Genomic DNA, 14,207 nt, shown 5'->3' on the forward strand with positions numbered 1-14,207 from the left:
TGGATTCCGTGCTAACTTGATAATGCCTTTGTTATCAGCAAACAGAGTAGTTGGTCTTGCTGGTGACATTTGCATATCCCCAAGCATCCGACGAAGCCAAACAGCATCACATCCTACCTTAATAGTCCCTCTATATTCAGCCTCTCTAGAAGAGAGAGAAACAGCCTGCTACTTCTTGCTGGTCCATGTGACTGCACCAGAGCCCAAGCTGAACACATCCAGATGTTGACTTTTTATTATCAACAGAGCCTGCCCAATTTGAATTTGTGAAACCACTAAGTTTAGGATTAGCACTCCAAGAGTACAGAAATCCATAATCTGAAGTGCCCTTCACATAACGAAGCACACACTTTGCTGCCATCCAATGATCAGCTTTAGGAGCTATCATAAAGCGTGAAATATAGCTGACTACGAAGCTGATATCAAGACTAGTAGCAGAGAGGTAGATGAAGTTGCCTACTAGTTGCTTGTATGTAGTATCATCAATGGAAGGAGAATCAGACTTTGCTGATAACTTGAGACCTTTCTCCATAAGTGTAGACGCAGGTTTGCAATCCTACATTTGGAATTTGTTTAACAGGGCCCTGGCATATTTGGACTAAGAGATGAATATACCAGAAGACTATTGCCAAACTTCAACACCTAAGTAATAATGCATGAGCCCAAGATCAATCATATCAAAAGATTGGCATAAGTTCTATTTGATTCCCTGAATCAAAGATGTCAAACTGCCAGTGATGATCAAATCATCAACATAGATAACCAGAAGGATGATGTCACTGTCAGTAGTCTTGATGTATAGATTTGAGTTTGAAGAACTCCTCTTGAAGCCTTGATCACTGAGGTACTTATCAATCTTGATATACCATGCCCAAGGGGCCTGCTTCAAGCCATAGACAGCTTTTACCAATCTGAGAACTTGATGGTCTTTACCAACAACCTTGAAACCAGGAGGTTGCATCATGTAGACCACTTCATGGCGATCACCATTCAAAAAAGCACTCTTTGAGTCCATCTGATGGACCTTCCAACCAAACTGTGCTGCCATGGCTAGGACTAGTCTAATTGTGCTCATCTTTGCAGTAGGAGCAAAGGTCTCCTCATAATCAATGCCCTGACACCAAGAAAAGCCCTTCGCCACTAAACAAGCTTTGTACTTATCCAAAGTACCATCTGATTTGTATTTGATTTTGTAGACCCATTTGAAGCCAATGGGTTTCTTCCCTAGTGGAAGATTAGAAAGGACCCAGGTGTTGTTCTTCAGAAGGCTCTGATGTTCAGATGTCATGGCCTATTCCCACTCTGGGATTCCTTTAGCCTTGGAATATGTTTGAGGTTCAAACACACTGTAAATGTTGGCCATAAGAGCAAAGTTAACAAAATCTGTAGTTTTGCTCTTTTCCGAGCAATTCTCCCATCAATGAGCTCATCATCACGAAGATCAGCAAGTGTCTTAGCCCACCACTTAGGTCGGATAGGAGAATGCCAATACTAGTACTAGGAGATGCTTGATCAGCAGGATCCTCATCAAAAGAAGTTGGATCAAACTCAAGTGAAGCATCTACAAAGCGAGGTGATCCTGCAGGAGAAGCCGGAGGTGTCTGTACAGGTATCACTGGAATAACTAGAGCTGCAGGAGCTAGTGGAGCCCTCCCATCAGGTGGACCTAATGGAAGTCGTACTTCCACATCATGAGCCTACATAGGCTGGTCTGCTGGATCAGGAACAAAAGAAACAGGCATGAATGGTCCTTGTTGCTCATCAAAGACTACATCACCGTTGTATATGAGACGAGATCAACATCAATCAAGCGGTAGGCTTTGTGAAGACTGTTATATCCAGCAAGCATCAGTTTCTGACTCTTTGCATTCAACTTGGTGCGTGAAGCATTAGGGATCCAAACAAAAGCAAGAGAGCCAAAAAACCTTCAAGTGACTGATTCTGGGCTTGTGACCTGACCAGGCCTCTTCCGAAGTTTTACTTTTGACCGCCACTATGGGTGACCGATTCAATAGATAAACTGCAATGTTAACTGCTTCTACCCAAAACTGTTTTGGAACATGTTTATGTTCGAGCATAGAACGAGCCATCTCAGTGATTGTCCTGTTCCAACATTCAACTACACTATTCTATTGTGGCATGTGGGGTGTGGTTAACTGGCATTTGATGCCATGTGTATCCAAGAAGCCAAAGAAAGCATTAGAACAAAATCCCCCCCCCCCCCCCCGCCATTGTTTGATCTAAGAGTAATAATAGATTTCCTAGACTCTTTTTCAACTAAGGGTTTAAACTTCTAAAATACAGAAAATGCATCTGATTTCTTGTTAAGGAAATACACCCACTTTTTTTTACTGAAATCATCAACAAACAACAGAAAATACCTTCACCCAAGAACAGAAGGAGTTGCCATAGGGCCGCAGATATCGGTATGAACAAGCCGAAGTACCTAAGAAGCTCGCCAAGAATCGCCACTAGTGAAAGGTGTGTGATGTTGCTTCCCAACCTAGCATGCGTCACAAACTCCAAGATGTTGAGTCTGAATCTCTGGCATCCAAGAACAAGCTCATCCCGAGCAAGCTGTGAGAGATAATGCACATTTAAGTGCCCATATAGTTGATGCCAAAGTGTGCTGACAGAAGATCGCCAAGCAGCCATAGCTAAGTCCTAAGAATCACCAATATTAGTAAGTCTGAAAAGACCATGATCCTGAAGACCTACTGCAACAGTAGACTTAGTCGCCCGATCAGTGATGATGCACTGATGTGAACTCAAGGTGACTGCCAAGTGTGGAGAATGTCGCAATAGCTGAATGACTAAGAGTAGATTTAGTTCCATCCTTGGAACGTAGTACACTTCAAGAAATATGAGATTCCTCCCAATAGACCGAATCTGAATGTTGCCTTTACCGACAACCTTGTACTCTTCTCCGCCACCAAAAATAACAGAGTCTGAATAAGGTTGGTAGTCAGTAAACTAGTCTCTGCAGTGAGTGAAATGTTGAAAGGCACCTGAATCAATGTACTAGGCAGATGACTTCACATGATCTGCAGGTATTTTAGCCATGAAGGCGTAAAAGGAAAATTCCACCTGCTCAGTGTGCTCTGCACTGTTCGCTTTGGGCTGCGAACTTGATTGCTTAGACTTGGCAGCTAAGCGTTTCCGACATTCAACCTTCATGTGACCAAACTTGTGTCAGTAGTTGCATTGAATGTTCTTCTTTTTGGAACCATCGGATGCTGGAGCAGAAGACTTTTGCTGAGATGGTTGCTGAAACTTGCCCTTATCCTTTTGAAAGGATTTCGCAGCAAAGGCTTGCTCGATGGAAGTGAAACTAGAGCTGCTACCGAACTATTGTTTCCACCGATCTTGCTGAAGCAGCAAGGTGCAAAGATCAGTGAACTTCAAATCAACACCAATAGATGTGATGTTGAGAGTCTAGATAAAATGCTCATGGGATTTTGGTAAACTTTGAAGAGTGATAACCATAATATCCTCTTCCTCCATCTTGCGACAATGGCAAGTAGCTTATCACGGATTTCCTGAATCTGATTCAGGTGTGCTTGGAGCGAGGTGCACTAATCCATATCTCTGCTCTTGTCGGAAGTCTCATGAAGACCTTTGAGATGTGTCCAAATTTCGGCAATTGTCTTGCCGGATGGAATCTGAGAAAGCTAATCATCAACTACAAATAATTTGAGAAGCATTACTGCCTCTCGATTATTCAAATCTCAAGTATCTTGATTAGGACCCTAAACAAGTTGATTGGTGTTCTGATATTCAAAAATTGTGATGATGTGTTGCTCCCAGGTTCCATAATTGCAACCATTGAATTTGGAATTATGCTTGAGCAAAATATTTGTCAAAGATGCCATGGCACGTTTTTAATGAAAAACTATGAAAATCTGTGAAGGCACATTCTTCGAGGCAAAAATACGGAAAACCCAGAAGAATCAGAGTGACCCAGAAGAGAGCTCAAAAAAACCCAAAAGGAATATGCTGTCATTTTCTGGATCCATCGGCTCGAAAATCGAGGCACCTAGAAAAAATGGATGATAACCCAATTGAGCTCTCAAAAAACCCACCAAAAATTTGCAATCAAAAAAAATTTCGACCCCAAAAATTAGGGTTTTGGGCAAAACCCTAGCCAGTGGATTGGAGAGTTGAATTTTCAAGAAAATGGCGAAATTGTTGAAAAAAATGTTGCAGAATCAATCGGATTCAGGGCTACAGTCTTCAGCTCCAAACATGTAGGAGAATACCCGACACAAGTTGGAGAAAAAATGTGAGTTGCAAACCATGGAAAACACGACTCAAATCCAGCGCCGAAAACGTGATATGCAATCTAGACACCTAGCAAAATCCGGCATGAGCAGAGAAATCACAACAGTTATGAATCTGGCGTGAGCAGAGAAATCGCCATACAAAAAACGAACACGATTTTGATAGACGATTTGCAGACAAACCCGTATTCGGGATTTTTCCTCTAGGCCGAAAGCCCTACGTGGGTTTGAGAGAAAAATCGACGAAAAAATTTAAACAAATAATTTCATGAAAAAATTATAAATTTTTTCCCAAAAAAATTCAAGTATTAGCTCTGACACCATATTACAAGGTAATTGGTAAATACTTGCTTGATATTAACAAAGACCGAAAGGTCAATATATACAAAAGAATGAAAAGATGTTTCCTTAGGAAATGATCGTAAATTATAGAAACATTTTATTCTAGAGAAAGCAAAAAATGAAAGCAAACTAAGGCTTCAGATATTTACAAGATAACCATTAACTAATAATAGACGACTTCTCTATTATTGTAATAAAATAACACTCCATTATTATAAACACTAATAAAGCAATTAGTTTATAATAAAGCAATTAAAACGAACAAGTTTGTTTCAGATTATATATATTATGAGGAAGAGAACCCTAATGTGAAGTTACTTGATATCAAAACTCAAACAGATTTGCTAATTTTTGCTCAGTAGGATTGCTAGTTTTTGCACAAGTTAAATATATCATTCTACGAGCTCCAAAAATAACATAATGAATGTCCCAATCGACACCCTACCTATTTTAAATATTGTTTCCTCAAACAACAAAGTTATAACAGTTCCATTTGTAATTCTCAAATATACATGCATATTTCTAATCCATGTTATAAAATACGTTCCTTGAGACCCAAGTTACCAAATTCTCTATAGCAACCCTCAAATTCTGGTTTGATTTTGTTCAAAGTCTAGTCCTTGTAAAATTCGCCTGCACAGCTACAAATTCACTGCAAATTTTGTCAGTGGAACCCAGGCAGAATTTGAAAGAATTTTTTGCATAGCAATAGAACCTCCGCCAAACTTGGTCTCAAGACATTTTTTTGGACATTTTTAAAATGTTTTTTAACTAATCTGGTTATTCGACCCTCCCAGCCTTAAAATCGAACACCAAAAAAGGCTATAAAACATGGTTTATATGTCATTTGTGCATTTGTGAATGAAAAAGAAAGCTTGCTTATAAAGGAAATTCAAACTGACAATAGGTGAAATCCAAATCAACGATTATAGAGAAATTTCTTTAAAAAGGCTATGATAAATTTGTATCTAGGACTTAAAATTTAAATCTTACCTTTAGATCTAGCTTGGTTAGAAATCCTCTAACCAATACAAAACAAAAATTCAGATAACTGCACTTATCTTTTTATGATTCCTTTCATTCTCAAACTGTCCTGTTGATATGGAAATATGTTTCCTACATGTGACAAAGCAAGTGTATAGTGGTGTATTTTGCTATGTTGCTTTACTATGAGCATGATAGTGTATGGACTAACTTTTTGTTGCATATACATACATACATTCATATATTGATATATATTAAAAAAACAAATGACTTTGTACAGAAAAACCCAAAATGAATCCGAACCCACCCCAATAAACTTTTGAACAAATTTCAAGCCTGAATCTTGAACCCACCTTTAAACCCAAATCCAAACCGGTGACTTAGGTGGAGACTATGACAACAATACTCGAGTAAATAGTAATACAATTCAGGCCTCAATAGATACTCAATATCCCCATCACAAACTGATTTTGAATAGATCTAGTTCAATTTCACATGTCATCTTTCCCAATATTTATTCAGGTCATATTGGACATCATGTTCTTGTGACATTCATGTTCAAAACCTTTCCAACACAAGAGGATGTGTTATAGCCGTAATTAAGTTCCATTAGTTATTAATGAGCACTATCAAGATGTTCATCCTATCAAATGCACACCCTGATCTGCATATAGATAACCAGCCACCCTTTCACCATTCCAGCTATCAGCTTATAATTTATATTAGTAATTTGAAAATATATTCTACTTTTATCATATATATTTATTAAATGTCAGTCTTTTATACTGTTCCATTTTGGGGATTGCCCTAATTTCTACCCTCCAAGCCCCTAATGGTAGCTTGCATAGATAATGGGACTGATATCTGTCATTCATATGTAGACTGCTTTTGTCTGTATTTTGCACTCTTGCAACTACTTGCATTCTAACATATTTGATAGGTTCCTCAATCCACATCTCCCTTGAAGCTTTTCCATTATTCCTTACAAGCAGCCTCTTTCAATGTGATTTGTACCAAATGTATTTAGATAGTCTCCTTAAATACCCTGTGTTCCCAAATGGTTGTATCCCATAGACGTGGCTTAGCAAGGAATGTGCGTGTGTGAGTGCCTGATTTCTTCTTCAGAGTGTCTCCAAGAACAGCCTGATATAAGAATGACTGTAGCAAATTGGTGGTTGTAATATCATCAGCTTAGTAATGCTGTAAACCCCTCTTGTGAGCTAATTCATCAAACAATGACCTGTGTATATGTCTTTGTCACTTTTAGATGTTCATTTAAATTGCAGGCTTTGCATATACCATCAATAATCAACAAAATGATATATCTATTAGCCCCCAACCAGATGTTGATGTGTAGGAAGGGTCATTGATTCTGCTAAAGACATTCAAAACTTCAATGTAGTGAATCTCCAACACTTATCTCTATCTTATCGTACTCAGTATCATAGTTGGAAAACTCGCCAAGCCCCCCAAAAGTTTAATCGGGAAAAACTCGGCGATTTAAAAAAAAAACTCGGGAAAACTCAGGAACTTAAAAAAACTGCTGAAATTTAATTAAAAATACATTTATTTTGCAAAATTTAATGAGAAGATGCATCTAATAAGTTAATTAAAGAGAATACAAAAGAAACAAGCAGAGTTAAGATATATATAAATGCACACTGCGTACAAAATTGCATTCTCATGCGGAATGCTCATGGCAGGAAACAAAATAGTAAATAGTTCTTGGCATCAAACAATGCAGCCGAGTTTTTTTAAAAAAATCGCGAGTTTTTTCCCAACAGCCGAGTTTTTATTCCTGCGAGTTTTTCTGGGATTTACTCGCCCAGCTTAAATACTCGGCGAGTGTTTAAAACTCGCCGAGTAATCTGCGAGTTTTCCATCTATGCTCAATATTGCAATCAATACTCTGGTCAGCATTTATATTGGGATAATATTTAATTGTTGCATACAGTGTGTTGACTGCAATACTTTGGGTATTGATGAGATCGTGTACATTATACTAATCAGATTATGATTGTAGTCAATATTTGTGACGATTATATCTGGGTCAGATACATGATACCCCCTTGAAGATGCCTCCTGAGACTATACCCGATGTATACAATCTGGGCCAACTCACCATGATATCGGTTTCCTGAAATATACCACATATGTCGTCAGGAAATAATGTAACGGGATGTACCTGTCGAGGTAACGGGATGTATGCGTCAATGTATCGAGTGTTCCCGACGAGGTATCGGGAGGTTCCCAACAATGTATCAGGATGTTCCCGACGGTGTATCAGGGGCTTCCTGACGAGGTATCGGGAGGTTCCCGACAGTGTATCAGGATGTTCCCGACGGGGTATCTGGAGGTTCCCGACGGTGTATCAGGAGGATTCTACCAATGTATCGGGATGTGTGCCGTCAGGTCGACATGTATCAGGATGTATCCAGAAGGTTCTATTATTGTAGTAAACGTGTGTGGCCGACGGGTACCTTCGAGAAGGTTCCTCGGATAGTATTTATATCTCCCTTCGGCATCATTGTAATCATCATCATCAGAACCTAATGTAATATCTTGGCATATGCGAATAATAAGAAGAGTTATGCTATTGGAGTTCGTGTTCATAATTTGTGTGCAATTCTTAATTAACCTATGCGGTAAACAACATATGGCTTTGAAAATTCTGAGAATGATGTCGTGGGAATATCCTTGGGGTATGCTCGAGCTTGAAAAGGTTCGCTATTGTCCATGCCTGTATTGCCATGATGATGGCTAATTCTTACAGGCTGTTTTCAAAGACCATTTTCTTTCTTCCCTGGATTATGTTTCAACTCTATCTATGATAATTGAATGATCTTGATTCAATAGATTCTCCTCCTTGTTTTTAAATGAAGTTGGTTCATTGACCATGATGGCTGGGTGAATTGTCATTGTGTATTGGGTGCATATTTCCCCCTAGGATTCAATGAATTTTCTTTCTCATATATGTACATTGGTAAGTGCCAACAATCACTACTTTCTATTTAGTTGCTTGACTAATATCTGTTATATTTGGTCTTGTTTAATATATTTATATGGGATTGTTTTACATTTAATATATATTTATGTTTTAATGATAATAAATATATATGTATTATATATACTATTTATTTTACTTAAGACTATATTTTAATGGTATGGATTACAATATATGTTAGAGATATATTATAATATTTGATTAGTATAAATTTCTACGTTTCAAATATTTGATATATTCAATTTATCCTCAGTTGCCAATGCGTAACATCCTGCCTGGGAGACGGAGGCAGGGACATTTTGGTGCAGAATCGCATCAGGATGCCCTGTGGATGCACACAGGAAGCACGTCCAGGGCATCTGAGCACATTTGGACACCTTTGCATGAAAAAGGCCCAGTCTGACCTATTTTTGGACCCAAAAAAAACTTAAAATTTTGTAACCACCATGAAATAAGTATTCCTGGGGTGCAATTTTTCTGAGATACTTACTATTAGGTACTAATGCATTGAACCTATTTACGTGGAAATAACTACCAGCAGAAGTTCAACTTGCAATTGTAAAAAGGTACCAACCTATGAACATCCACTATATCACAACAAATGGCATTTTTTGGTTTTCTCAAGGATTTCAAATTTAAATCATCAGAATCACATAGTTGGAGCTTCTTAAGTGATTAATGCCAAAATGCCACATCCTCTTCATGAGATCCTCTAAATTTTTGCATTTTGTTTCAGCAATACCATACCAATAGAATAACTAGCATCATTTTCCTAATCTGAATATTCTAAATTCTATGTAATTTTAAAAACATGCAACCAAAAATAGGTGAAGTGGCAATGTTTTGTAGATCAGATAAGTTGCATGATTTGACACATTTTGGTAACCTTATCCAAATGCATCCTACTGTCAAATGATTTAATTTTGTATCTTTCGGGTATTTCCTTACACACACACATATATATAGTTTGGCGTGTTGGCAAGCAAGGTCAACTTTGCCAGATAATGTTGACTTGGGTTTATCAAATAATGGCTAATAACTTGCCTAACTTGGTGAGTTGGCAAAACTTGCCAAGTCTAAGCATGAAATAACTCAACCAGAACCAAGAATATGCTTGCAAGTTTACTCTGCAATTCAACACTTGGCTCAGGGGGGGGAGAGGACTTACACAAAAATAACATTCAAGTATAAGTTACATTTACTTATAATTCAACTAATAATTGTATAAATATTGTCCACATGGTTGAGATAGGTTTCACCTTCATAAGAGTTAAGATGCAAACTCTAGATTCTGAGGTTTTCCAAAAAATTCTAGACTCAGCTGAATTCCAAGATTCAACACCTTCGGCACTCTATACCCCCATAACCTATCCTATCTTTCTAAGGTCAATCTGAAGCTAGAACAAGAAATGTCTAAAGGATTTATGTTTTTAACTCATTCATCCAAAAACCCTTTGGTTTCAATTTCATATTTCTGTCAGACTTAGCTACAATTTACATTTTACGTATATGATGGATTTAGCATTTATGTTCGTTGTTTACGTTATAGTGTCTTTTTTTATTCAATAAAGGGTGCATGAAACAAGTTTTATATCATTAAAATCTCTAAAATTCAAGGATTTTTTTATTTTGTGAAATCATTAGCGAGTCATAGCCTAATCATTAGTCGAGTCAGCCTTGCCAAGTCTGAATTTGGGAACTATGATATATAGGCATCCAAAATCCCAAAAAAACAATTTGTGCATCTGCATCCAGATCGGCAACTTAGAATTTATCTATTGTAGCATTATTATTTATTTATAATTTTATTTTTATATTTATTTCTTTATTTATTTTCATACATTAAATATTATATTAGTATCATCATTAGTAATTTTTTATATCTTAATTTGATAATCATTGTCTATTATTATTAGATTCTATTCAGAAAGGGGACATGATATCTTGCTACCCAACAATGTGATCAATGCACAGAAAGCAGAGGAGTATAACAGAGCTAATTCAACCACAGAAAATGCTACCTCTGTAGTATCTTCATTATTGCCACTCTCATTTACAGCTTCAGTTAAAGGAGTCTGTTCATCTGCACAAAGAGCCATTGAACCCAATCAAGAACAAGTTGCAGCCAATAACTATTATAAAAATTCATTTTCTACAGGTCAAAATTGTATATGATATTATGAAGCAACAAACATATAAATGCATGTATAAGAAAATGTCCAAAATGTCTTCCACGTGAATCCTTGTCTCACTAGTTCTTAGACATTCCTTTGTAAAGCAAGCAATAAATTCATACTAATTATAAGATAATGCTTCATGAGATCACTCGACTATCACCTCAAAGTACAATACATGCATTGAGGTATCTTTAGGGCTTAATTGTCATCTAACAGTAATAATAGAATGCAACAAATAAAGTACACAATTTTCTAAGAGCTACATACCATGAATGAAATATAGACAGAAATATAATTATCGGAACGAAAAGTAAAACTACAACAGGCAAACATATAATTCCAAATCACTTATAGAGGAGCATATAAGAAGAACCTGTTTCAGTCTGCTCTTCAAAAGTTATCTCCATTGCCTCAGCATCCTTCTCATCTGCCCCTTCCTCCTCTTCATCATAATTGTCTTCGTCTAAAACAGAAGCCACCAGATTTGACGAAGTTCCAGCCAAGGCAGCTTCCGCATAAAAATATTCATCTCTTGAGCTTCGATCTTCACCGAAGCTTGTCTGTACCTCAGGCCCCTCATACTGTTCTTGGATGTCCTCATAATCCACAGCATTTTCATATTTTTTATCATAATCTACAAAAAAAAGTAAACAAACAACTTAAGAGGGAAAAGTAAATAAATGCCTACAGTAAGAAAATGGTCTGTATTCCTCAAGCTATAGAAACTAGATAAACTCCAAGCAGACACAATCTGCACCGTTACCAATCCAAGGAAAAAGATAACAATGCATGCAATAGAATATATGCTCCGACACTATGCAAATTCCCAATATCCTTACCCTTTTGTCTTAATGGCAATACACCTCCAAGAAAATCACACTTGTGGTTTTACATGCATAGAATTAGATTTGGGTTGACTTAGGCATTCAACTTCAAAGTATTGAAGTTGTAGCTTCAGTTGGATTGATTCGATCTGATATACATTATTGTTACTGGCAATCATCATTTCCTATATATATACTTATCCATGTTAATTATATATATATATATATATATATATATATATATATATATATATATATATATATATTGTTATACATATTATTATTATTCATGTTAACATAATATTATTTACATGATGATTAGACCATAGAGACATGTCTCATTGTCTCCTCTCATATTTATATGAGATCCAAATCTGCATTTGGAGATCATCAATAACAATGGCCATGATTCTACATTTGCAGAAACGATCCTAAAAATTAACACAGTATTAGAGCAGGTTCCTTTGAAGAAAGTTTTACCGCTGAAAGGAAGATCCTAAAGACCTGAATACTATAAGGACAGAGATTGCAGAAAATTCACCATGCAGATGTAACAAGCAAAGGTTGGATGGATGTGATAACAACTATGAGTTCTGCTTGTATAATGTGAAATCTGATACAATAGCAGCGATCAGTTTCCTCATAATAGCATCAGCATTGGAAGGCGCATATGCAAATCAATATACAAACCTGAAGTATATAAACAACACTTATTGTTACACATTATTAATGGCATCAGCTCCTCGATATTATGGTGATAATAATGATGCAATGTTTAAGATCATTGTGAATCAGTCCTGCGATCTCAAATGATTGTTTAAAAGACCACTGGCAACGGAGTCAACAACTACAACAAATAGCATATGACAGTAAAGGCCTTAAAGATGGTTGTCATGTTGTGTGAAAATAAACCTGTACTTATTAATCCCACTGATTCTCCGATCTCAAATCAAAGCACATGGAGAGGGATCACATATGTCTTTGTATCACGCTTGATTGATTATGGTTTACATATTCTATTTTAGATAGAGAACTCAACCATTGGAAGATTCAAAATGCATGATATTTACATTGGCACCTCTATTTGGGTCATTGGAGGATTCATATAAATGTGTAAAGATCATTTTGCATAGACTTTTCTTCTTCGGTTGCTCAATGTATTGATCGCCCATCACCCGAAATTACTATTATGTGTGATTCGCAAAATATCTGACTTGTTGATCTCCAAAGGCACCAATAGTCAATAGGAATGATTTTTTTGTTTATGGAAGTAATCCTACTACAAGCAATGAATATTTGGGTTTATCAAAACCACCATGGGAATATATAAAGGAAGAAAAACATATCAGGAATTGCATGGTGAAGGAACTTGTAGAAAGGTGTGAAAGCCTTGAATACCGCATAGAAGATCTATGTGTCGAAGCCACCAAAACTTTTTGTGCAAGCAGATTGGCTTACGAATGGTGTAGATCGTACTCATCCTCTACAACAACTTGACACTCATCACGATTCCTTATATTGTAAATTTCTCCTCATTGAAGTTGATGAGCATCGACTCCATGTCAATATTGTGTGGCTACGTAGGACAATCTCCTATACATTTGATTTTCTTCAGAATGAGATTGTGAAGATAAAGAGATGAATTTTCTCTTGGAGAAGAGGTTCGATAAATTCTTGTGGGATCGGGCACTTGTTTTATTCACACTGTATTTGGCCATGGCTTGAGGATCTCGCATATTACCAATCATCAATACAAGTTGGAAATTGACAGCATAGACTTGGGGAGCGATGAGCTCTCCCAAGGTAGTGATGGGCTATTGAATTAAATAAGTTCTAAGGATGATATAACCCCTGGCAAGGGTGCCACGTTTGATGAGTGATTTGTCGCCTGATAATTTGTCCAAGCGTCTTAGGTTTAGGGTTCCACATCGATAGGATATACGTGCGATTAGTGTCACATTTTATACTTCTTTACACACCCTTATTAATTTTTGTTTAATCTCACAGGTTTATTGAGAAGGAAAGCCACGAGGTTGGCCAGGGTCACACACCGCGATTAAGACAAGCCAATTTAGCACTGAGACACATCAAGGAGGTTGTTTATGACGTCGAGTCCTGATCCCATCAAGGTAAGTATGGGTGTATTATTTAAAGTTTTTTTATATTGTTAAAAAATCCCTACATTATTGATATGCTATAGATATATAGTAAGCATATAATTAAATATGAAAACATATATAGATGCAAATATTTGAGGATAATATTTTAATTTAGCAATGAGATTAAAACAATTTGACATTGTTAAAAAGAAAGGATTAGTTGATATATATATATATATATATATATATATATATATATATATATATTCATTCAAAAATGATATTTAATAATTCAACAAATATAAAGAAATTCATTATGAGAGTATGAAAGATAAGATGTATTATGTTATGTTATTTCAATAAATGAAAATATAAAAATATCCTTTAATTTAATGGTTTGATATTATTAAATGTAAGAGGATTAGTTGATGTGCAACAAGATAGTAATATAATATCTTATGAATATAAGTGAATATAGACTAAAGTATATCTTTAAA

The 14,207-nt window shown here is 36.4% G+C and overlaps 1 protein-coding gene across 4 annotated transcripts in view; it reads right to left on the bottom strand.

Moving 5' to 3' along the window:
* The window catches only part of LOC149554018 (transcription initiation factor TFIID subunit 1-like), a 154,495-nt gene that overhangs the window by 85,245 nt on the left and 55,043 nt on the right, over positions 1–14,207 (bottom strand). For all 4 annotated transcript variants that reach the window (XM_089789341.1, XM_089789342.1, XM_089789344.1 and 1 more), the window contains exons 6-7: positions 11,161–11,421; positions 10,632–10,693 (exon numbers count right to left, since the gene is read on the bottom strand). In XM_089789341.1, coding sequence (XP_089645467.1) covers positions 10,632–10,693; positions 11,161–11,421 — 323 coding nt within the window. The remainder of the gene's footprint in view (positions 1–10,631; positions 10,694–11,160; positions 11,422–14,207) is intronic.

The sequence above is a fragment of the Cupressus sempervirens genome, chromosome 6 (assembly GCF_028749045.1).
Source record: "Cupressus sempervirens isolate cs-2001-9-10 chromosome 6, ASM2874904v1, whole genome shotgun sequence".
Lineage (NCBI taxonomy): Eukaryota > Viridiplantae > Streptophyta > Pinopsida > Cupressales > Cupressaceae > Cupressus > Cupressus sempervirens.